The sequence below is a fragment of the Cryptomeria japonica genome, chromosome 5 (assembly GCF_030272615.1).
Source record: "Cryptomeria japonica chromosome 5, Sugi_1.0, whole genome shotgun sequence".
Lineage (NCBI taxonomy): Eukaryota > Viridiplantae > Streptophyta > Pinopsida > Cupressales > Cupressaceae > Cryptomeria > Cryptomeria japonica.
Genome location: NC_081409.1, coordinates 481,113,312 through 481,140,476, shown reverse-complemented (window position 1 = coordinate 481,140,476; position 27,165 = coordinate 481,113,312). Strand labels below are relative to the sequence as shown.

General features: G+C 36.7%; 1 protein-coding gene across 2 annotated transcripts in view; it reads left to right on the top strand.

Annotated features, from left to right (window-relative positions):
- LOC131030762 (probable serine/threonine-protein kinase At1g54610) overlaps positions 1-27,165 on the top strand; it is a 201,618-nt gene that overhangs the window by 149,452 nt on the left and 25,001 nt on the right. For both annotated transcript variants that reach the window (XM_057961678.2, XM_057961680.2), the window contains one exon: positions 23,141-23,246. In XM_057961678.2, the coding sequence (XP_057817661.2) occupies positions 23,141-23,246 (106 nt within the window). The remainder of the gene's footprint in view (positions 1-23,140; positions 23,247-27,165) is intronic.

The following is a 27,165-nucleotide window of genomic DNA, read 5'->3' as shown; positions in this document are numbered from 1 at the left end:
TGGATCAGAATCTTTGATAAACTCAACCAAAACCATGTCAAACCGGAACAGGTGAGCAACCAACCGAACCATTGTTGACATCAATGACAACACAATCAATTCTTGCATAATGCTAACACCAACATCAATAGGAAGTATTATAGACCCAAAATAATGATGAGAGAAGCCATACAAAACTTTAACTATCACATCAAATCATCATATAGCTTCCGGAGCACCAAATTATGAACCAACTAAATATGACAAGCATATAATAATCATGAATAACCATCCAAAACCGAATCCAACAATCTGATCGTACCAGATCAGAATCTTTGATAAACTCAACCAAAACCATGTCAAACCGGAGCAGGTCAGCAACCAACCGGACCAGTGTTGACATCAATGACAACACATAATCAATTCTTGCATAATGCTAACACGAACATCAATAGGAAGTATTATAGACCCAATAGAAGGACGAGAGAAGCCATTAAAAACTTTAACTATCACATCAATATCATCATATATCACTTGATGCAATTGCAAAGTAAAAATAAATTCTTCAGTTATCACATTAACTATGCAAGCAGGATCAATAAGCAGTCCTCTAGCAGGTATACCTTTGATTTTTTCACTTATGTATAATGGGCCATCGGGTGCCTTAATGGTCTCACTAGGATCAAATGTTATGCATAAATCCTTAGGAAGTTCTTGTTGATCTGCAAGGTTCACCACATTATTAGATTGAATGGTCACATCATTGGGAGAGAATGTAAAATGATCAGTCTCAATCACATTAGTGGAATGGAATGGTAAAGGATCAGTGAAAATTTGAAGGTTTTGATTAGGAGGAGCTACAAATTTGTTTCCTTTATCATTCACACCTGCCACAGATATAGTATTGTTATCAATCAATTCTTGAATCTTACTTCTCAATGAAAAACAATTTCAGTATCATGACTAGGCCAACGATGGTATTGATAAAAGGATTTAGCATCAAAGTAAGGGAAGTTGTTTTAGATGGATCAATTGGTTTGATTTGGGGAATTTTTAACACATTCTTTTGTATTAACTGAGACATAATGCTATGCAAAGGTTCATTCAAAGGAGTAAACTCTTTTTCTCTTTTAAAGAATTTAGACAAAGGAGGCACACCTATAGCACCCACGAATTGACTGTTGTCATTGAATTTAAAGAATCCTTTGTTTTGTATGAACTTCACAAACGGTTGTTGAGTACCATCACCCTTATAACTCGGAGCCATGGAAGGAGATGATTGTTCCATTTGACTCACAATCAATTGATAATTGTGAAGTACTGTGCACAACTACGGAAAGGAAGTAAACTCAGTTAAAAGAAGTTTATCCCTAATGTCTTTTTGTAAATTAGCAATGAAAATCTTTTGAATATGTTGATCAAGCACAGGAAAAGAAATCTGATAATACAAATGCTTATATCTACCAATAAAATCAGTTACTTTTTTTTCACACCTTGTTTACAATGCATCAAATCAGTCAAATTACCGTAGGACCAATGTTATTGTGAAATTGTTGAATAGAAACATTAACCAGTTGTTGAAAATAAGTAATAAAATAAGGAGGAAAATAACAATACCATTGCAAAGCTCTATCCCTTAATGTTCTAGTAAACAATTTTGCTAAAAACCTTTGATCATGAGCAAAGTCACTACACAAAGTTTGGAATGTTTTAACATGAGTTAAAGGATCACCTTTTCCATTATAAAGTTCCAATTAAGGGACTTCTACATGTTTAGGTGGGACAGTTCTAACAATGTCATGAGATAATGGGCTCGCTACATAAAATGTGGGCACAATATATTTGGATTGATTCATAGAAGCTATTTGTTGTTGTAAGGAAGACACTGTTTGGGCAAGACTATTGATTGTAGCTTTGGTAGAAGGATTGAAATGAGACATGTTGTATTGAGAGGGTGGAGTAATATTGTTGAATGAAGGAAGAGATTGAGAATAAGGAGGTGGAACACTACGATAAGTGGGTAATGGAGAAGATTGGGTAGCACATGGAAGACTCATGGGAGGGATGAGCGAATTGTGATTGAAGGAGTTGCCCCCTTGACTAACATTTATAAGTGGTGAATGTGATTGAGTAATAAGGGGAACACTCGTGGTAGGAGAAATGAAATAAGAGGTATTGCCCCCATGGCTAACATTTGTAGGTATAACATTTTGTGTATAAGTAGCCATGATGTTTGATGTGAAGGTAGGAACACTAGTCATAGGAGTTGTCAAAGGAATGGACCGACTAACTTGAATAGGAGGTTGTGTATAACGTAGGTTTTCAGCACAACCCTTCCTAGGCATGATATTATAATCAACAATATGAGAAATACCACGCAAGATATCAACACCATGTTTATCACTTTGAATCATTCTTTTTAATCCTTCAATCAATGGGAGAGCTTCACTTTCTGAGTATTCTTGACTCATCCATTGTTGAAGATAACCAAATTGATTGTCCATCATTGTCAATTGATCAACGAATACTCTAGTTAGAGATTCCTCCTCATTGTGAGAACTATCAAGAGGATAAACAAGAATATCTGAAGGATGGGAAGAAGCAACAATATACTCATTGAAAAATCTAGCCAAATTAGGCTCCATTTCTTTAGTAATTAAACCTTGGGCAGCCTTAATTCTACAACTTCTTCTAATGGGGATACTATAGGTAGGACTAATAGTAGTAAAAATCATGCACTAGGGAAAAGAAATTGGAAAGAATAATGCAATCTCCTAGGAATTTGAATTATCAAAATTAAAATTGTCGCCTAGAAGATAGAAATTTGAATTTAAAATTAGTGTTGAAAATGACCTCTTAATTTTAAAAGTTTGAAAGGAAGGAAAATCAAAATCAAAATTAAAATTAGGGTTGTTCAAATTTAACCTCTTAATTAAAATTTTGAGATTTTGGGCATATGTAGTTAACCACTTAATTTTAAAATTTAAATTGAAAATAAAAATGTTGAAATTCATATTTATTTTTGACCTTAGGGTGACCTAAAATAAACAAAATTCCACAAATCTCTGGAATTGTGTAGTAAAATACAGTCAAAACAAGCTCTCGAAATTTGAGCAGAAAAAGTAAGTACCAAGTAGGTAGCGACTTGGTCCGAACACACGGTTCGATCAACTTTTTTCAAATTTTCGAGGAAGCAAGATATTGTGATTTTTATGCAAGTTCCAGAAGGATATGGAAATTGGAGATGTTGACATATGGAAAATTAAGCCCTGGAGGTCGAAATAGGACACACTTAGAATGTTTGATAAAATGATTAATTGAAAGGACAACAAAAAGGGCACACTTAAGGGCCGACTTTTATAATGTTTAGAAGAAAGACAAGAGACTTTAGATTTAATTAAATCAATTAAATGCTTAAAGGAAAATTTGAAATTGCACAAGATTAATTTAATTTTAAAAATTAGGGTTTGTTGCATAAACTGCTTTTTTTTTAAATTTAAATTTCAAAATTTGAATTTTGGAAGGAGGGAAAATGAATTTTGAATTTTAAGCAACGACTCAAATTTGAAAATTAATTCAAGATTTACACAACCCACAATGTCAATTTTAAAATTAAAAATTAGGGTTTTGTGATTCAACTACTTAATTTTAAATTTTTTGAAAATTGAAAGTGTAAATGAAAACTTGAATTGTAAAATTGAAGAGCTCTCAGATCTGAAACATTAATCCAATTTAGACAAATAACAAGCTCAATTTTGAATCTAAAAGTTAGGGTTTTTGTGCATTCAACCTCTAAATTTTTAAAAATTGCAAGGAAATTAAACTTGTAAATGAAAACTTGAATTTTAAATTGCATACACTTAGATTTGAAAAAAAAAAAAAAATTAAGGGTGTAAGGAGTCGGGTTCACCAAAATGTAAAGTGGAAAATTGGGAACCTTAGCCAAATTCGTCACTTGAGAGGAAGGTGGGAACTTTACTAAGGTTCGATATTCACTTGGGGAGACTTTACATTCAAAAGAGGGGATGAATCTACTAGATCCAATCCCAAAGGATGCGAGGATTGAATACTAAGTAGATTGGTTGTGATTGAAATGAAATTGACCCTCTTTTGTAAGTTGATTGATTGAATTAAGACAAAGTATTGAAAATGAAGACAAAGTATGCGAAAATAGTGAGCTACAGGATCAAAATTCAGTCGTGCACCTAGATCTGAGATGTTTGATATGATTCGGAGCTGCTCTACGAAATCCGACAAGAGTTGCAAGGACTGTGTGTTCAGATAGGGGCGCCCTCCTATCGGTCCTCCAAACTTTTGGCGCGTCGAAAAGGGTTTTTCCATCTCTGCGAATAAAGCTTAATTCTAGAAGTACAACTACACACATGTTTCCTACACACAAAAAGAAAGGGAAATCTATTGGGAATAGTGGTTTGTCTTCAGATCAACCCCCGGTTTTGGAATTAACCAAGTGGTTGAAATAAAGTAAATGAAAGGACTAAAATTAGAAATCCTCCTCTTTGAGGGGATGTTGAATTGACTGAAAATGAAATTCTTATACCTCCTTGTGAAGGTTTGCTTGCCTCCACATGGAATTAGGGTTTCATGAAGTAGAATGTTGATCTCCTCTTCAATGCTTGAAATCTTGTCTCTATTACTACTCCAAAGCTTGAAGGAAGACTGAAAATACTCAATTGCTCTTGAATGCTTGATCTCTTGAATGGCTGGATGCTTGATTGAATTTTCATGATCTTATGCTATTATGTTAAATGAGAGGGGAAATCTCTCTTATATACTTGCCAGTGGAATTAATTGACTGATTTTTCGACTTGAGCTGACATAGGGGGGATTTTCCTGCTTAATTTGAGATGATCCAAAGGGAGGGACCCCAAGATAGGTCCCAAGTAGGGGATCTCGGGGTGCTATGCCCTGGTCCCAATGGATTCTAGGGTGCCACGCCTTGCTCCTGTCCTATTTTGGGGCAGGATCAAGGTGGCTTTGAGGTGCAGGGTTGAGTAAAATGCAGGTTTTGACTTGTGTGAGCATATTCAAGTCTCCGATCAGTCTGAGGAGTGCTAACACTAAGGCGAAGACCCAAATGTAGTCAAAAATTGCAAGGGGTGCAATTATAGGACATTACAACAGGTTCAAGGAGTTGATGAGCACATGCCCAATGTTAGCCATTCCAGATTTCAGTAGGCCTTTTGAGTTGCATTGTGATGCCTTGGGTGAGGGCCTTGGTGCGACATTGATGGAGGATAGACACCCCATTGCTTTTGAGAGCAGGAAATTGAGGGGGCTTGAGAGGAGTTACAACATATATGACAAGGAAATGTTAGTGATTATGCATGCCTTGACAAAATCCAAACAGTATTTGGTGGGCGGTAAGTTTATCGTCAAGACAAATCATAACAGTTTGAGGCATTTCCTTGGGTAGAAAGATCTGAATGACAGACAACAAAAATGGGTCAGCAAACTACAAGCTTATGATTTTGACATAGTGTTTTTCAAGGGCAAGAAAAATAAAGTTCTTGACGCCTTATCTAGGAGACCACACTTGTGTGCTTTAGGAGTTTTGGAAGATGACTAGAGGGAATTGGTTTCAGCGAAATATGCGAAAGAGAAGTGGGCTACCAATATCATTGACAACACTATCCAGGATGATAGGTACATTGTGGTAGATGATAGGTACAAGGAGAGGATTTATTTAGTGCCAAGATCTACTATGAAGCAGAAGATTTTGAGAGTTTTCCACGACTCACTGTTAGCAGGACATCTAGGGTATTTCGAAACCTGCAAGCAAGTGAGAGCGCACTTTACTTGGAAAGGGTTCAAGTCAGAAGTATTACAGTATATGAGGGAGTGCCCAGTGTGTCAGCTTAATAAGCATGCACACTCTTTTCCAGGTGGTTTATTGGAGCCTCTATCCATATCTGAGAGGAAGTGGGACAATGCTAATGGATTTCATTATAGGCCTACCTAATATATGTTGTGGTGGATCGATTGACGAAGTTTGCTCATTTATTTGCTATTTCATCCACCTATACAACAGTGTAGACGACATAATTGTTTTTCAGAGAGGAATTCAGGTTGCACAGAGTGCCACAGAGCATTGTGAGTGACAGGGACAACAGGTTCATGAGTAATTTTTGGCAGGATCTGTTCAGGTTGTGTGGAACAGAGCTTACTCCGAGCACCAGTTATCACCCGCAGACAAATGGACAACCAGAGATTGTGAATAAGTGGGTGGTGTTGAAATAGTAGCTAGCTCAGATACCTATTGTATTTTAATGTTGTTAATGACAATTAAAATACACTTGTATTAAATGTTTTATGTAAATGTGTCATTGGGTTAGACCCAAAATGTAACGTGAAAGTCAACTCAATGTGTTATTGGGCTCGATCCAAATGTAGCGTGGAAAGGCAAAACAATGTGTCACTAGGTTGGGGCCAAAATGTAACATGCAAAGGCAATTCAATAACTATTGGGATGGACCCAAATGTCCAACGTGGGAAATATGCAATAACAATATAACATGATTCATGCAAGCCGACTTGAGGATGATTAGCATCTAAGGTTGATATATAACTACTCCAAGATGAAGTCATTTGGACACACAATTATTTTATATTCTCCTATCTGCTCTCCTAGCAGCGATCCTTCCTAATGCAAACTTGTGCAAGGCGATTATGCAAACTCTTCAAGGTTGATTGTAGCGAAGTTGTCAAATTTCATCTCAAGGTCTCTTGTGCAAATCAGTTCCAGACATTTGATGCTCCTCCTAACCATCTGCTGTTGATAAGGGCTGCAATCAAGTTGTCAAAGATCCTCATGTACTCGTTGTTGATAAGGGCTACAATCAAGTTGTCAAAGATCCTCATGTATTCGTTGTTGATAAGGGCTGCATTCAAGTGATCAAAGATCCTCATGTGAACTTAATAAGGACTCCTACTATGCGCATCTGATCTTAGACATCTGTTGTTGATCCTCCTTGCTATTCGTTGTTGATAAGGGCTGCAGTCTTCATTGATATATTGAACAACAATTTGAGATAAGTGTATAGCCTTGTAATTGCCTACATTTGAGATAATACATGTTGTATTTTGAGGCTGGGTTTTTCACCTCCAAGAGGGAGGTTTTCCCAGGGTATTTGTGTCTTTCGTCTCGTGTTTTATTACCATTACTATTCATTCACAGTCTGATTATAATCTAATTGCTTAAATTAATATTTGAGTACCTAAAATTAACAGGTGGAAGGATACCTCTGTAATTATATCGCAGGGCAACAAAAGGCGTGGGTGAAGTGGGTGCATTTAGGAGAGTATTGTTATAACACCACTTATCATATGTCCATTCAGATTTCACCCTTTATGGCCCTCTATGGTTATGAGGCTTCAAGCTTCTTGAACTTTCTTTTTGTAGACAACTGAGTACCTAAGGCTAGGGATCTCTTACAGGAGAGTCAGGATATCATGAGGTTGTTGAAGGAAAATACAGAAGGCTCAAAATCAACAAAAACAATATGTAGATCAACATAGAGTGGAGAGATCTTTTGAGGTTGGTGGCATGGTTTATCTCATGTTGCAGCCCTACCGACAGTCCACTCTTAAAAGGTGTGGTGCAGAGAAGTTGAAGCCACATTATTATGACCCATTCAAAATTATCTGGAGGGTTGGAGAGCTGGCTTATGAGCTTGAGTTGCCGGCAGACAGTAAGGTACACAATTTTTCATGTATCGCGCCTCAAAAAGGTGATGGGCCATAATGTGATACCTTCAACAAAGTTACCTCCTCTTGATGATGAGGGGAGGCTTATTTTGGTTCTTAAGGCCATTTTAGAGACTAGGGAGCACACTTTACGTAGACAGGTCATTAGGGAATATCTGGTGAAATGGAGGAACTTGCTAGTAGAGGATGTTACTTGGGAGAGTGAGTAGGTCTGACAACATCCATAGTTGATATTTCTTGAGGACAAGCAATTTCAAGGGGCGGACTGTAATGTCCCCTTTTTAGTAGTCATTTGATGATTTGTTGTTAGCCCTTTTTGTCGTGGTCCCTGTTGGTTAACATATTTGTTCTTTGATAAAACTGAAATAATATCACTCTATTGCCCCTTAAAAGAACAAAACATTAACCAAACAGTTGGGTAAACTTGTGAAAGTTTCCCTCTGAATTTTATGAGGTACAACCCCCTCTTAGATTTTCAATGAATGGAAACAGGAAAATAAATTATGTATATACTTTTAACAAGAAAGTACGAAAAGCATTTTCACATCTACACATCACTATGTTGTAAATGCAACGTTTTGCAATCTATTTCTTAAATGACAAAGCTCACAGACTTTGTTATATTTCACACTTCTCATTCAAAGAAACTTCTAGACCAAATTCTCTCTTAAATGCATAACATTCCTTAGAGAAACAAAAGACTATTTTGACATAAATGAACTCCAACATAAATTCAATTTCATTCATCAAGCACAGATTTGAAACTCCAAAACTATCACTTTCATTCATTCACAGATAAAATAAGTATTTCTTTTTGAAACATTATGCAATTGCAAAATAAAATGTATCAAGTCTGAAAATCACAAATTCTTGGACCTTCCCATAGTCTTTTTAAAACATATAAATAGCCATAGATTGGCTAACTGCAATTTAGGGAAACAGAGAGTTACATAACTCTGCCCCTGAGTCAAAATTTAGTTTTTAAAACATAACCAAAAAACTAACTTTTGAAACTGTCCTATAATTCATCACTAAATAATTTCAAAGGGCCTACATGACCAAGATTGCAGCTATGGAACGGGATCCTTGGGATGGTTTTGCACTGTGCTGGTGACACGTTTCCAATCTAAATGAGTGACTGAAAAGTTCTGTATAACAACAAAGTTTGGAAGTCTGATGTGAGCAATCCTCTAACGCCACATTTCCTTGTCTTGCTGGACCTGGGCCACAATATCCGCATGACTTCCCAAGTGTTCTATGCATAGGAAAAGGAGGGATTCGATCTTCGCCATTGTTGAGAAGTCATTTGTTGTTAGAGTTTCTGCTTCTCTAACATAACTAATTTTCCCTTCAAAAGACTGAGTAATGACTTCTAGACTTTCTATCGTTTTCCCGTCCTCCTTCAGACACTTGATTCCTATGCATTTCAAATCATTTTGCATGGATATAACGAGTTGAGCTAACTCGTCCTGCAATTTAGTAGATTCTTCACATCCTTGTTCTACTACAGAATTTCGCCACTTAATGTTTTTCTTGCATACATAGAGGAAATTATCATCCAAGCCCTGCATTGGTTTTTCTGACAGAAACTTCATGATGCCATACTTTTGTACATCAACCATTTGAGCTACCACAACTCTCCACTTGATTTCCTCCTTCCAATTGGTAATTTCTATCTGTAGTTCTCTCATTACAGTTATGGCGTTTTCGTACATCTTGCTCAGATTCCTTAAGTATTTCGTGCCAGATTGAGTGGTCCCCTCCAACCATTCTAAGAAAATCTCTGTCACCATCTTACTTTTTTGAATTTGACCTAAATTTTTTTGATTAACAAGTGGCTTAAGATCAAATGGCATGGGCAACTGTGAAATCGGCTAGGCATTCAGATTATGAATAGCATCTATGTATACTGCCATATGCCTCAGTGTTTCCTTGAGATCCCATGTATCCCTTTCATCCTTCCATGTCCTGCTTATTATTGTTTTGGTGGAGGCCTCCAAATGGTGAACATCCGCTACCTGTGATCTGACTCCCAAATTAATTTTTTCAACAATGAAATCCTTAACTGAAGGATTTTCTACTTTTTTATCTGAAACTAGGCGAGCTATCTTAGCAGTCCAATTACCTGTAACCTGATCAAAATCCATTGTTGAAACTGTCTTCAGCCTTTTGGACTTTGGAGTTTTACCCAAGCATTTACTAACCATATCTTTAATAGGAACCGAGACAGGAACCAAATTTCTCTTATTGCTACTAAGAGCAGCGTCTAACCAATGAGGAGCACTGGAACTTGCATCCTTCTTTGCTTGGGATTGTTCAACACTTATATTTGCTATGAACCTTCAGTGCCTTCTTCTTCTTTTTCAGGTTCTTCAGTATCACCAACTTCCATGGTGGGTATCTCAATATTTTGTTCTGCCATTATATTCTCTGCCTCTCGAGACCCTTCCAAATCAACCACTACTGTGTTTTATGGCAAATTTTTGCCCTTGTTCTTGGTTCTTGATTTGGTGACACGGGTTGGAAGCTGGCTAACAAGGGACTTCTTTGAACGTTTGACAGTATCTGCCTCTAGTTTAACCTTGGCAACACTTGCAACACAAGTTTTAACAAATTTATTAGACAAAACTTTTTGAATAGGAGAATCTTTTATTACTAGTTTTCCCACTCTCTACTTTCATAACCACTGCTTAGTTCTGCAGATAACAAGGAATGTTCTCATTTGGATTTGATCTTCCTCCTTCTTATCCCATTCTATTTCAGGGATTTGGGAACCCTGTACTTTCTCTACATATTGTGGATCAATCAAATCTTTACCATTATCCACAACCCTTGTTACATTCATTTTGAGCTGAAACGTAATTATCTGATCTACTGTAAACTTGGAAAATGTTCTCCTCTTCACTTCAAATTTATCTTCGCAATCTTCCTAGAAATCTTCAAGTTGTGAAATATGAGAGAAACCATCTTTAAGAGCTAGATGTGCCTGACCATAACCTTTGTTGTCAAAATTGCTGGCAATTTGGAATTGAATAAGTGTTGCATTGATGTTTTGTCATTGATGGCAACACCGATTATTTTGGTTGTTTATCGGTTTCCAATTGGTTCCGGTAGAGTGGTTGATTATGATATTGATCCAATAGGATTCGGTATGCTTTGGTTTGTGGAATTGGTTTGGATATGTCATTCATGCTATTCAGATGTGTCTCACGATCAGTTCGTTCGGGATTTGATGACTTACGAGCTATCATTTGTTCTAGTAAGCCTTTTGGTCACTGGTAAAGGTTTTGCCGGCAAAGATTTGTTGAAGATCTTTTGATGCACATGATAAGTGGTGTTGGTGCAACTTCTAGATGGCTTTTAGGATGTTGTAGGTTATCTTGTTCATATTCCAATTCATTGGTCATGTTGGATTTGGTTTATGGCGACCTATTTTGGGTCTAGTGTTATCTAGGTTATGGACCGGTTTCTGTAATGTGTTGGAGGATGTTCCTGATGCATTATCGGCGGGATTTACCAATTGATTTACATTGCTTTTGGCCTAAGACAAATTGGTTGATTACTGGATTATGGGTTTATGTTATGAATTTATTGTATTATCTTTTAGGTGGTCGACCTAATTGTTTAGGTCTCGGGTTGGTATAAATATGATGTAAGATCTCTTTGTAGATCATGGGTTGATAGGTCAAGGTTATGGGATGATCTGTGTGCGAATAATGTTGTAATCATATGCAGAAGGTCTGGTCGATCATAGGTAATCGAATTGGGTTTGTAAGAGAGGTTTAAGGCCTCCGGTATTGAGAACCGGAATTGTACTCAGGCATAGGAGATGTTATACTTGCAGTTTACTCTTTTTTCGGATTGTAGTTCGATATTTATGTAGCTAGTGAGGCTCCTTTTTGTGATGAGCAGTGCGCTCTAAGCTGTTGGTCTTCCTGCATGTGCAGACCCCTCATATTGTAATCACATACTTGTTGCAGAAGTATTATATGACTATAGGTAGGCTTCCCACCATGATTTTTCCCTTTACCAGGTTTTCTGCGTACAAATCTTGGTGTCATGTGTAATGGATGGATGGTAACTGTTCTGTGATTTATGTTTATGTTTAAAAGCTTTATCCGTCATTCTGGTATTTGGTTTATGCATTCCGGTATTAAGTTTATGTGTTCCAGTAATAAGGATTTAAATGCTTAATGTTCTATAATCTGGTGACAACTCATTCACCCCCGCCCCTCCCCCTCTCGGTTGTCCTCTAGTTATCTAAGTTGTCTAACAATTGGTATCAAAGCTTGGTCATCTCTGCAGAAGCTTAACCACTTGAGGAAGATCCTATGGCATCTAGCTGTAAAGCGGAAAAATCGAACCCTAGTCGTTCTCCCCTCCCCAACTCCGAGGAGAGAGAAGGGAGGTCACTAGGGTTGATGGTTTTCACTTGTTAGAGACTTTACATTCAAAAGAGGGGTTGAAACCCACAAGATCCAATCCCACGTAATGCAAGATTGGATTCTAAATGAGTTTCAAGGGTTAAGACATCAAGGATACCCTCTTTTGTAAAGAAATGTAGATAGAATGATTGAACTAGGAATGCATGTAAAATAGGAAAGATTCGCTTATAAACAGAGATGGGGATACAGGATGAAGCTGCGGACCTGGAATTAGCAGTAAAATGTCGAGACGGTGCTGTTCTGCAAATTTGAGCGAAAGTTGACGGGATGATGGTGCCCGGCGTGCACACGGTCCTCCGAAAAATCCGCAAAACGAAGGTGGATCTGTTCGTCTCTGCACAAGGATTCCAGATCTTCAGTTACAGCCGCGTACCTGCATCCTACACACAGAAAAGAGAGGACGATTGGGGGGTTAGGGATGAGGGGTTTGCCTTTAGGTCAAACCCCGGTTTTGGAATTAACCAAGAAATGAGAATGCTGTAAATGTAAATGTTTGTAATGTAAACTAGTACTGATACCTTGTTGTAAGAATGTTTGTATTCTTACATGCGAAGGTGCAATGTATGTTGTATGTAATGTGTTGTAAGTGATCTCCTCTTCAATGGTTGAATCCTTGTCTTGAATGCAACACCTAGCCTTGAATGGAGCCTTAGAATACTCAATTGCTTGAAGGAATGCTTGAATGCTTGAATGTTTGAATGTTTCAATATCGCTTTTGCGCCTTGCTCCCATATGTCCTCCTCCCTTTTTGAGAGAGGAAATGTAGTTTATATACTTGTCAATTAGGGCTGATAGACTGATTTTTCCGACCTTAGGCCGACCTAGAAACAATATTTTCCAATTTGCAAACTTAAAGACCCGATGCCCAAAAGGAGACCGGGCCCAAAATAGGGCCAGGGACCAAGGCGCTGGGCACCATGGTCCCACCTCCCGGGACAGCAGGGTGCAAGGAGGGATCATGCCAAGGTGCAGAAAAATGTAGTTTTTGGTGTCACAAGCAAGTTTCGGGGTCTCCATTCAGGTTCAACGTTGCGCCGCCATCGTGAAGACCCAAATGCAGTCGAAATTACAAGTGTCGCAATTTTAGGACGCTACACTAGCAGTTCAAGTTCATTTAGTTCATCTCCTGCTGTTTTCCGAAGAGAAATTCCTAGGCTTGATGGAACAAATTACAGGGTATGGAAGATTCAGATGGAGACTCATCTGAGATGTCTTGGAAAGGAGATTTGGGAGATCACTGAGAATGGTGTTACATCATTTAATCCTGCATCTGGCAATCCTCCTCCGACGGGTCTGGATAAAGAGCTTGAGAATGATTGTAGAGCCAGAGAAGCTTTTTTGTGTGCACTTTTTGATCAACAAATTATAGGACTAATTGACAAATCAACTGCAAAGGCTATATGGGACAAATTGGAGACTCTGAATGAAGATGACCCTACTGTTAAAATTGCTAAACTTGATGGTTACTAGGTAAGGTATGAAAATCTGAAGATGGAAGAAGATGAAAGGATTACTGCTTTTATGGAGAGAGTTAATGAGATTGTTCTAGGAATTCAATGTTGTGGTGGATCTCTGCGCGAAGATGAAATAGTTTCTAAAATATTGTGAGCTTTTCCATCGGCTTATAAGATGAAGGCTACTGCAATTAATGAGCTTAGAACTATGGCAAACACCTCTGCTAATAGGGATACCTTGGTTGGGAAATTATCTGTTTTTGAGCTTGAGGAATTTGGACCTTCTGGAGTTGTTAAATTTGAACTTGGTTTTCATGCATCTACATCATCTACCAGCAAGAGTGATTGGAAAGCTTTATATGCGAAGGAACTAGTGGATATGAAAAAAGAAGATGAAGAGTTTGAGCAACTTGAAGTCTTATTTGCTAGAAGAGTACCTAAAGGACTGACGGGAAGTAAGTAGGAAGGAAAATCACCTTTTAAATGCTTTGCATGTAATAAGATAGGTCATTTTACATCTAGATGTCCTGAAAGGAATTCAAGATTTGAAAAAAGAGCTAGAAGATCTTTTAGGCCTAACCATGATTATCAGAACAAGCATAAGTACAGGAAAACAAAGACAAATCATGCTACTATGTAGATGAGGAAGGTGTGACTGATTCTAATGATAAATCGACACAAGATTCAGTTAGTGGATCCGACAATGGAAAGGAATGGGTATTTTTGGCTATCAAGGAAGATGATCTGATACTTGAAGAGAAGGCCCTTACTGCTAAAATTGAAGACAAGGATGAATGGGTAATTGACAGTGGATGTTCACATCATATGAATGGAGATAAAAGGAAGTTCTTATCTATGCAAGAATTTGATGGTGGTCTGGTTAGATTTGGAGATGACAAATCATGCATGATCAAGGGAAAATGAACAATATCATTGGACGATAAGCATGACACTGATAATGTTTATTATATTGAAGGTTTAAGGCATAATCTTTTGAGTGTAGGACAATTGGTGGATAAGGGATTTCAGTTACAGTTCAAGGATAGAAAATGCAAGATTATCAACAGATCTGGTTTGGAAATTGCAACCGGTACACAGACTAAAGGTAATATCTTTCATTTGAACTTCGGTGAGAAGACATGTTTGATTGCACAAATTGATGAGAGTTGTCTATGGCATAAGAGGTTGTGTCATGTGAATTTTGATTGCATTGTGAAGATCAGTTCTACTAAGGCAGTTGGAGATATACCTAAGATTGTAAAGCCCTATAATCCAGTATGTAAGGAATGCCAAATGGGAAAGCAAGTTGGGATTTCTTTTAAGAGTATACAAGACAAATCTAATGATGTTCTTGATCTTATTCATACTAATTTGTGTGGTCCTGCTAGAATCAAAAAATTTCAGGGTGATAGATATTTCATGCTGATCATTGATGATTATACTAGAATGATGTGGGTTACTTTTCTAAGGGAGAAGTCTGAAACATTTGCAAAGTTTAAAATCTTTAAAGCTAAATTTGAGACAAAGACATGATTGAAGATTATATGCTTAAGGTCAGATCAGGGTGGAAAATTCACATCTGGTGAATTTAACAACTATTGTGAGAAGAATGGGATAAGGAGACAATTGTTTGCACCTCAGACACCTGAACAGAATCGAGTTGTGGAAAGGAATAACATAACTATCTTGGATGTAGCTAGAAACATGATGATGGACGCTAATATGCCTCATATCTACTGGAGAGAAGCTATAAGAACAACGGTTTACACATTCAACAGAGTTCATATCGAAGGAGATACTGGTAAAACACCTTACGAGTTATCGTTTGGTCATACACCGATAGTTAAGTATTTCAGAATCTTTGGTAGTAAATGCTATATCAAAAGAGATGATTCCATTGAAAAGTTTGATCCTAGATGTTATGAAGGAGTATTTCTTGGTTATTCTAATGAAATCAAAGCATATAGATGTTATAACAAAAGATTGCAGAGAATTGTGGAGAGCACAAATGTCAATGTGGATGAGCAAAATAGAAGTCAAATCAGAACTTATGAGAGAGAACCGACAGTGGAAATAATCATAATTGAACCGGTAGCACCTATATCAGAATAGAATGTTGAACCAGTTACCCTGGCAGTATCACAAAATTCAACAGTAACTGAAGATCAGGACAAAGGAACAAAAAATCAGAAGATTCATTGGAGACAAAAGCAAAGGAGTGATGACAAGAAGAAAGTTGGCAGTAGCTAATGAGGTATGTTTTATTTCTCAAGTTGAACCGGTATCAGTAATTGATGCTTGTAAAGATGAATATTGGATGAAAGCTATGGAAGAAGAATTAGATCAGATAGAAAAGAATAACACATAGATTTTAGTTCCCCAGCCTATAAATAAGAATGTTATTGGAACTAAATGGGTTTTCAGGAATAGATTGAATGAGGATGGATAAGTTGCGAGGAAAAAAGCTAGATTAGTTTGTAAAGGATATTCTCAGAAGGAAGGAATTGATTATGATAAAACTTTTGCACCAATAGCTAGGATTGAAGCTGTGAGATTATTTCTTGCTTATGCTACTCATAAGAATTACAAGGTTTATCAGATGGATGTTAAGTGTACATTTTTGAATGAGATCTTGAAGAAAAAGTTTATATTGAGCAACCTGATGGATTTTCACTTTTAGATGACAAAAACATGGTTTGCAGGTTAAGGAAAGCTTTATATGGATTGAAACAAGCCCCTAGACCTTGGTATGCAAGACTGGATAAATATCTTTTGAAGCTCGATTTCACTAAAGGTAATGCTGATAGTAATTTATATTATAAGATCACTGATGATGACATATTGATTATTGAGCTCTTTGTTGATGATATCATTTTTGGAGGTGAAGATAAGTTGTGTATGAAATTCTCTAACAATATGAAGAATGAATTTGAGATGTCTATGATTGGGGAGATAAGATTTTTCTTAGCTTTGCAGATTAGTCAAACTAATAAAGGTATTTTCATTTGTCAAACTAAGTATGCTAGAGAGTTGTTGAAGAAATTTGGTATGAAAAATTGTAAACTGGTTAGTACTCCTATGGTTACAAGTGAGAAATTGACAAAGAACGATGCATCTACGTCGGTAAATCCTACTAGGTACAAATATATGATTGGTAGCTTGTTATATCTGACTCAGACTAGACCGGATATAATGAATGCAGTTTGTATTATATCAAGATATCAGAGTGATCCTAGAGAAAATAATGAGAGTGCGGTGAAAAGTGTTTTCAGGTATTTGTAGGGAACAACTGAATATGGTTTGTGGTATCCTAAAAATGATGACTTTACGTTATGTGCATATACAGATGCAGATTGGGCTGGAGATGTTGATGACCGGAAGAGCACATCCAGTGGAGCTTTCTTTCTTGGAAAGAAACTTGTTTCATGGATCAACAAGAAGCAGTCATGCACTTCTTTATCTACTGCTGAAGCTGAGTATGTTGCTGTTGCTACTAACTATACACAAGTTCTATGGATGAAGCAAATGTTGAAGGATATAAAGTTGGATTGTAATGAACCAGTAGTTATTCACTGTGATAACTCTGTTGCTATTGATATATCAAAGAATGGTATTTCATTCCGAGACAAAGTACATATCTATCAAGTATAACTTTTTGAAGGAGAAGGTGGAAGCAAATGAAGTCAGACTAGTTTATGTGAACACTAAAGAGTAGATTGCATACATTTTCACTAAACCTTTGCCTAAAGAATCATTTGAGTACTTCAGAGACTGGTTGGGGGTTTCTGCCCCTTCGGTAGAGACCTTAGTGATGCTGATTGCCATCAGTCCGGTATGCATTATCAGAGATTACTCATTCTGGATTGATGTGGTGGTGGTGCTACTTAGGGGGAGTAGTCAGCTATATGATTAAGAGGATTTATGATTTTTGTTTGATGTTTTATGCCAGATCTTTGACATTGATGTCAAAAGGGGAGAGAGATATGTGAAAAACAGAGCTTAACAAAATATCAGTCAAAGGGTGAGTTTGGTTCAGAACTTCATTGCTATATCATTTTGTGGGAGATTGTTGGTTGTCTTCCATTAGGGGAGACCTCTTTGACATTTCTTGGCACTTGTATGTTTTTCACATCTAGTGTTGCCATCAATGCCAAAGGGGGACATTGTTGGCAATTTGAAATTGATTATGTGTTGCATTGATGTTTTGTGATTGATGGCAACACCGGTTGTTTTGGTTGTTTATCGGTTTCTGATTGGTTTTGGTAGAGTGGTTGATTATGATATTGATCCGGTAGGATTCAGTATGCTTTGGTTTGTGGAATTGGTTTGGATGAGATATCCTTTGTTCTAGTAAGCCTTTTGGTCATCGGTAAGGGTTTACTAGCAGAGCTTTGTTGAAGATCTTTTGATGCACATGATAAGTGGTGTTGGTGCGGCTTCTAAATGGCTTTCACGATGTTGTTGGTTATCTTGTTCATGTTTTAGTTCATCGGTGGTGTTGGATTTGGTTTATGTCGACCTATTTTGGGTCTAGTGTTATCTAGGTTATGAACCAGTTTCTATAACATGTTGGAGGATGTTCCTGATGCGTTACCGACAAGATTTATTGATTGGTTTACATTGTTTTCGGCCTAAGCCAACTTGGTTGATCATTGGATTATGGGTTTATGTTATGAATTTATTGTATTATCTTTTAGGTGGTCGACCTAATTGTTTAGGTCCTAGGCTGATATAAATATGATGTAAGATCTCTATGTAGATCATGGGTTGATAGGTCAAGGTTATGGGATGATCTGTGTGCGAATAATGATGTAATCATATGCAGAAGGTTTGGTCGATCATAGGTGATCGAATTGGGTTTGTAAGAGAGGTTTAAGGCCTCCGATATTGAGCTTAACCAAAACTGTACTCAAGCATAGGAGATGCTATACTTGCAGTTCACTCTTCTTTTCGGATTGTAGTCTGATGTTTATGTAGTTAGTGAGGCTCCTTTTGGTGATGAGCAGTGTGCTCTAGGCTGTTGGCCTTCCTGCATGTGCAGGCCCCTCATATTGTAATCACATACTTGTTGCAGAAGTATTATCTGACTGTGTGTAGGTTTCCCACCGTGGATTTTTTCTTTACCAGGTTTTCCACGTACAAATCTTGGTGTCATGTGTTATGGATGGATGGTAAGTGTTCTGTGATTTTCTTTATGTTTAAATGCTTTATCGGTCATTTCGGTATTTGGTTTATGCATTTTGGTATTTAGTTTATGTGTTCTGGTAATAAGGATTTAAATGCTTAAAGTTCTTTTTTTTCGGTGACAACTGATTCACCCCCCCTCCCCCCCCTTCTCAGTTGTCCTCTGGTTATCTGAGTTGTCTAACATAAATTAGGTTGAGCTGCATAGTGTTGAAGGATAAGCTTTTTAAAATCAACTTCTAGGTTCAAAGCATTAGAAACAGTATGGCAAATGTAATAACCCAGTTCAACTGGGAAAGAAACACCCGAGTCTTGTCTTGCTAGTGTGTTCTTGTCAATATGAGCAAGCTGCCTGCACAATTCAATTAGCACGAAGCAATCAAGGGCAAATCTTGGTAATTTAAATAGTTCTCCTTTGAACCCTCCAACCCTAATGTAGGTGAATCGAAGATACTAAATGAAATAACTTCCATATGTACTCACTAGCTGCATAGCCTCATCAGATAGTCACTTGTTAACATTCCCTTGAAGTTTATAGACCAGTCTCCCTGTAAACACATCATGAACTCTTCAGAAATCCTCATGACACTTTTGTAGCTGAAGGTACAGCTGGTAATTATAAATTTTCATCCCATCAACCAATTCCTCATGATGCAGACCTGGCCAAGGTCTGACACACGCCAAACAATAGAACAATTATGAGGATATATAGAAGTTCTTATTTCCGAGGCAGTTATTTAGCCCTTCGTGTAATCTCTCAACAATTAACTCTGCCCAAATCTGTATATCGCTCCTCATCCAGTATTATTTGGATGAAAAAGTACATCTAGTCTTCCCAATAAAACGCCTGTTGGCTTCCTTTCACCTTGTGCACCAAAATGACAATGTCCCTTACATCCTCAATCAAATGCTCTCTGGTTAAGGTCTTGGGCAATCTAGAACCACCCTTCTGAAATTTCAAGAGCCAATTCCTGGCTATAACACTTCTATATTGGGATTTATTTTATGAGAAAAATCCGTAAGATGTGGTTATCGTCCAATCCTCATATGGTTGTTTGGCGGGAATTTTCAAGACAACCATAACGGTTTCTCTATTTACATTCAATAGGACACCCCCACTTGCATTTCTAATACATCTATATTCTAGGTCATACTTGCTGATGCATTCGAGCACTAATTTAGGGCACGTATAGCAGGAGGGAACACAGTAGCTTCCATTAACCCACTATCCACAATCTTCTCTATCATCTGTGAACTAGAGGGATTCTTAGCTCTTTCTAAAAATTCATCTAAATAAGCATGAGCTAGGGATGTGTCCCCAAATTCTGGGAGAGAGCAACTAAGACTTGATTTTGACCCTAATTTTGGTGGAACGGGTCTCATTTTCAATACTAATGCAGACTGCAATAACACTCACTAGTGGCTAGTACAACAAAAAATAACAGTTTCTTCCTTGAAGCACAAAAATGACAGAGATGACGAAGATTTTCAACTTACCTTTCATGCAACTGAGTGTCTGCTAATTCTGAGAAAATTACCTCAAGGGTCGAACCTCCACCTTTCCTAATTTAGCTTCTTCATGAAGATACAAATCTTTTTGGTAAAAATCGATATAAATGGCTTAAAATTCGGTTTCATGACTACCACAACTCATTCACTCGTGTTGAATGACGGCGGAGATGACACTTCTGACACCTGCCTTTATTACAAAACACTTCGTGTGGTCTCTTATCAAGCAAATGATTACCTCCTTAAGTGAGAATTTTTCAAATAAATCACCGAGGTGTCCAGAATATTCCTCTTCATGTCGATCATTTCCTTCCTTCGACCTCCGCTTTTACAAAACTTCCATTTTGAATGTGGAACCGCTGAACCATTGAACTCTTGAACCAACGAAGGTTCAAAGGTTCAAATTCATTCTCCGCACGAGCTTTCTGTACAAGTTAGACTTGCCGCAACTAAGACATAATATACACAAAGACTTGATGAACCCATGAACTATTGAACTAGACTCTAGGTTCAAACAAAAGGGTCAAAGACACGAACATTTTAGACATAAAAACATATCAACCGAGATAGACTGAAAGCAAAAATATAACAATTTAAGAAAAATAACTATGCTAAAAGTAAACACACATTATCTCGACACAAATTTTCCAATGAAGAAAAATCAATGAATGCAAAATAGGAGGTAACAGTCCCGAGGGCTAACAATTATTCAAACAAAAATTAAAAGTTTCTAAAGTTAAATTTAGTAGTTATTTAATACTGAAGCTAATGTTTAAAAAAGAAATATTGAAAGTACCCCTTCTTTGTGGAGATATAAGGGGATAATGTTATTTTATTCTATTTCTCATTTATCCCACATTGATAGTGCTTTGGGATGCATGCCAAAAAGAAGTGATAAATAGAAGAAGCATTTGAGATTTCTGGATTCAGTTCTGGAAGTTCTTTCTTGGATTTTGGGGATGAAATCCCTCAATATCTTCATTTCTCACATTTGTGCAACACCAGGCCTGAGAGATAAAAAAAAACGAAATGCAGTGATGGGCTGTCAAGCAATGGGTTGATTTCTGCAGTATTGAAGAAGCAGGTAAAAGTGTATTAGAATTTACAGTTTGGGATTGAAGAACAATTAGAGCAGGTACAGTTGGAAGTGGAGCAAATAAGCTCCCAGCATTGGAGTTTTGGCATGGGTCGTGTGACATAGAGGGCTGTCAAACTGGACGCGTGATTTAGGTTCAGCAGAGAAATAGGAGGGTTAAACCGCTGCAAATATCGAAACGTACACGTGATACATACAACATTGAGCCGGAACGTGACAAGTGTGGAGTAAGTCTCCGCCATTTTTTGCTTTGCGACAAGGAAATGTCAGTTTGTGCACAGCTACTCATATCAACACCCTGGTATGCTCTCTACCAATTTCTTGGGTCGTGGGTTATGAAAGAGCTGCTGCTAATTCCAGATATCTCCACCTTCCACATTTGAACTCTTGCAGACTTGAATGCTAAATAATAATAGTGAGAAAAGTATTGCTGAGGAAATTAAAGATACACTGTATCCATGTTGCTTAATGTTCTCATCTTTACTTACACCAGTACTAAATAGGTAGTTAGCTAACAATTGTTTTGATAGAGTATTGGTTGTTAAATTTACTGTGAATATACATGCAAGAGTTTGAAATGAATGCAAAACAATAGGAAAAAAACGAAAAAAACGCACCAGGTGTACACATTTAAAAACAACAACATACAGGGAATTGCAAGACAATTGTTTGGTCAAATACCTTCAAGATTGTTCTAGTGAGTCAGCTCATTATCATTACATTAAAGATATATACATAGACAAATAGAGTGAATACGAATTTGTTATATTACTAGGATCATAACAGAAGATTAAATTAACTCCTTAGCTTATGAATATATGGATGCTCAAGATCAATGGAAAATAATTCTATCTTTAGCTTATGTATTGTTCCCCTTGATCTTGTGATCAATTACAATCCTTTGGACTACCACTTACACACAGCATAATCATAATTTGCATGAATCCAATAATTCCTTGAAACTATCCCTTTAGATTCTATTTCCCAATTGATGGATGTACAAAATTAACTATAGGCATCCTCTATAGATGGGTTTTTTTATATCAATATTATTTGATATTTTCCCACATATTCATAAATAGGAATTCTCCAACAATTGGATGCTCCTTACTTACATATTGCAGTCCAACCATCACCCTCTAGCTTATTACTAATTTCAAATTTATGTAATCTCTTTATGCCTTTCCGTAATGAATCACTTATTCACGACTACTCTTAATTGCATTCATTTTCTTTCTAACGAGGTTGGTGATAAATACTTTCTTAGAATATGTTGGTATTGGAAGAAACCACAATGTATAATTTTAGTAACAATAATTTATTGTTCAATATTATTTTGTTTGTAACTATTTTCATATAATTCTATACTGAAATGAAATCCTTCTCAAGGGAAAGAATTTAGATCATTCTCACAAGGCAATAGATAAACTAAAACTTCTTTGAAATGGAAAGTTATAAATATAGAATTATCTAATGATAATATTAACTATAATTTAAATTTAATAGATATTTTTCAAATATCAACAAGGAAAATTTGATTAACATCTATCAATTAGTATAAGATCTAAGTTTAACTCTACACCTTAATAATTAAAATGAAGAATAATGTTCCATTTCCTTATAAACCACTAACAACATTTTTTTTTAATCTACCCAATGATTCTCAATTTCTCTTAATTTTTATAATTTATTTAGTAAATATTTTTTCTCAATTATTTAAATATTTAAAATTTTATTTTTATATGCAGGCATAGAAGTGGAAAAACACGCACTCACAAGCATCGAAACACAAGAAATAAAAAGGATCATAACATTATCAAAGATGGACAAGAGGAAATGATGACATCAATTGAGGTTTGTTCTTCAAATATTTGAAAGCATATAAATATACAAATAGTACAAAGTTATGAACATATATCTAATAACAATAGGAACAAATAGAAGCATGCACATAAAAATATCATCAAGACAACATGATTTCATATTTAACAATAAATTTTGGACAATTTAGGGGAAATTTTAACATTTTATTAATCATCACAAAGATAGAGGAAAAAAATTAATGAAACAGTTGAGGATCTCTATTGATCTACTAAAGGTTTTTTCATTGTAGATTATTTTCTTGCTAGCTTGACAATTTTATTACAATTGATTGATGCATTTAATTTTAATAATTTATTATAAATTATTAAATAAAAAAATATATAATTTATTTTATATTTATTTAATAATTATAATATTAAATAAGGGTTGATCATATAGTGTGATGATTAAGTGGTGGTGGTCTTTTTGTGGCCACCAAGATTCAAACCTTTGCTAGGTCATTTTGTAAGGTCAATGAGAGACCAAAGTAAGGGATTATAATAAGCGAAAAGAGGTGGAAGGCCAGACAACTTGGTTCTAGAAATCCATGCAAGGAGTTAACGCCCCACCTAACTAAAAGAATATATTAGAATTGATCCTTAAAGAATATCATATTTGCATAACTCAAAAACAAGACAAAGTCAAAATGTGTGGGACATGTTAGGACTAGTAAAATTTGCTATATTTTTGTTAGAAAATGCTCTTGGTTCCCCTCATGTATGTGTTAAGGGTTTTTAAAATTTTGCCTAAGTGTCAAAGAATCATACCTTATTTTGGCTCGTTTCCCTTTTGTTTTAATTATTTGTTGACTTGCTAAACTAGTTAGCAGAGTCCTTAGTTACAACTTTAAGCCTATTGCAACGTTTGATTGACTGGCCTCTTTGTGTTAGCACTTTGAGCATTTACCGGCTTTAATATTTACATAAGTCTAACATCAAAGTGCTTGTAAACTTGCCTAGCCAAAAACCCCATCACCCCTCAACAATTTATCATAATTTGACAGGTGCAAATTGATCAGCGTTCCAAAGACCCCATAGTTGAGCATTCGCTAATTTTTGTGGAGCTGTGGAGCTGTGGAGCTATGGGGTGTAGGTTCTAAGTGCAAATGCTACTGTGCAGATCCGGTAGTGGAAAATAACGTTCAAACGTATACTTGTGGAGCTGCGGGGTAATAAAAGGCACGATATAGGCAAAGTGAAATATGTTACCCCACAATTCCCCAAGTGGTAAGGAATAAAGAAAAGTGCATTTGTGGAGATGCAGGAGATAGGGGGTAAAATGATATGTACCCCACAATTTCGTAGGTGGCAAAATGTAAAGGAACATGAACTTGCGGAACTGCGGGAAGCGCATAAGGTAATAGAGTGGGCTTGGGGCCCTGTGGGCATTGAAGTGGCATTACCATGAATGCATAAAAACAAGAGTACAATATTGATAGTCACGATGGATAAAAACTAATCAATCAACAAAGGTCAATGTAGAAAAGGCCAAATCATAAAATGGCAAGATCAATGGTTTAGGTTTAAACGCAAACACCAACTACCAAATTCAAACTGCTCAATGCAGACGTGACTGAAGTTGGCTACAAATCAGGAGCAATAAATTTAGTATTAAAGCACCATTTTTTCACCTTGCATTCATGAATTTAGAGGTGATGAAGAGTGGCAGAGAAAGTGATTTCAGCGCAACTGCAAAGTTGGGGTTCCAAATGATTGAATTGAAGCACAAATGAACAGGGGTAAATAGTTCCATGAAGTATGTTATGTTGAGGATTTGATTAGAAACTGTCAAGATATCGTGGAAGTAATTCAAAGGAGGAAGAAATGGTCCATTTTGTCCAGCATTGAAATTGAAAGGAAGAAATGGAACCCCGTTTTTGTAGGATTTTATCCTGAGGAAAGAAATGAGGTGAAGAGGATGGAGCTAATGCTCAAAAATTAAGGGAAAAAAGGCCCATTGTTGTAGAGAAGCCAACAACAACAAAGGGACCAATTGTTGAAGAAGTAGCAGAAAATGTACTTCAAGAGGTTGAGCAAGAACCACCGCAGGTGGCTATGCAAGAGGCAGAGATGTTTGAATATGTTCCTCCTAGGCTAGAGGAATTATTGTCCAAGAGAAAATAAATTATGCTTCCTAGTGAGCTTAAAATGGTGTTAGGCCATATTCCTATTGTAGCCTATGAGGTTACACAAGATATAGATGAAGCAGCTCAAGCTTTGCATGACTTAGCTACAGGCCAGGAAGTGGACCAGCCACTAACATATCCCCCAAGAGAAATTGCATCAGGTTAGGAGCCACAAGATAGGATCAATGTGGATGCATCACTCACTCTTGACCAAATTGATGATGAGCGTGTTGTGGATGCTACAAGATTTTTGCGAGATGATGAATTTATCAAGACACCAAAATTCAAAGGATTGTGGCTAAAGATGAAGGGTCAATCAGAGAACAATGTGTTAGGAGAAGTCACAACTCTGGATGAGCTTAATTTGAGCCATATAATAGTCGATAAGGTCAAACAATTGGTAAAGGAAAGTGGTATGTTGCTAATTCCTTCTTGGAACCTTGAGGTATTTTTGTTGGATCAAATTAGGCAGCAACAAGACCTGCTATTTGTGGCAGAGTTCAATCATGAAAGGGGTGTGAGTGGTATAGGATATCACCCTTCATTGAAGGCACCATCTCAATGGGCCTCAACCCCAAATACATGAAAGCCACAATTGCTAATTGGGGTAAAAGAAATAACTAATGATGGAGGCATCATACGGACTTTGAAGGACACAACTATTTTAGAGGTAGCTACCATCACTATGCATTCTGCCATGTTTTCCTAAGATGCTGCAAAACATCAACAAAAATGTTAGAACGACTAATTGTTGAAAGTTTAAACATGAATAAGTTTTATAATGAGTTGTTTCAAGAGAATGCTAAATTGAAGATTGTTGGAATGATTAAAGATCCCTTCCTGTTGCCACATGATGCCACGTCATGGGAGCAACCTTCCTCTTCGACCCAAAATGTTGCTTCTCCATCATTGCAAGAGTTGGATAACATAAGAGAATAATTGAAAGAAATGAAGTAGGAGTTGAAGAAAAAGGAGGAGTTGTTGATAAAATCTAAAAATGATGAAAGGAGGAAATCACTAGAAGTGATGAGGGACACAATTTTGCATTTTCTTAAAGTAGTTTTAGATAAACAAGAGGATATTTATGCTGCATACCAAACTTTATTACAAGTTTTGAAGCAATGTATATGACCACTAGAAAAATTTCAACAGCTTCACCAATTATTAGTGCCACATGGAAAATGATAAATACTTTTAATCAAGGAGTTACAACATCTTGAAGGGAAGGAGTTGGGAGTCAACAAAAATTTGAATGAAAATGGTGAAATTAAGACCCTTGATATATGGAAGAAGGATTTTGAAGAAATGACACAGCTGACCATAAATAAAATTGATGAAGGGGATCAGCCTTAGGTATCCACTTACCATCTTGTGATTGATAAGATCATTGATACTGATGCCTTGTATGGAAGTTTTATAGAAAAACCCAAGAATGTGATGGATAATAAATGCAGGGAGGCCCCAGGTAGAGTACAGGATATCCAGAACTTTAAATGGCCAACTAACTTCCAAGTTGCACAATGACATCAGCAACACTACACCCTTGAAGAATAATAAACAAAGATACACAATTCTAAGAGGGATAGATTGTGTTTCATACATAATTCAGCTACATATATGGGAACCTTGCTAGATCAATAGATCACAAGTATCCCATGATGATTTAGAGCAGTTGATTATGTTGAAAGCACATATATTTTGGTCACATATTAATTAGTGTCTTGGTCATCTCACAAGGCTTGTCTTGAATTGTTGCTTGTTTCTTTCCTCTTTAGTTTATGCACT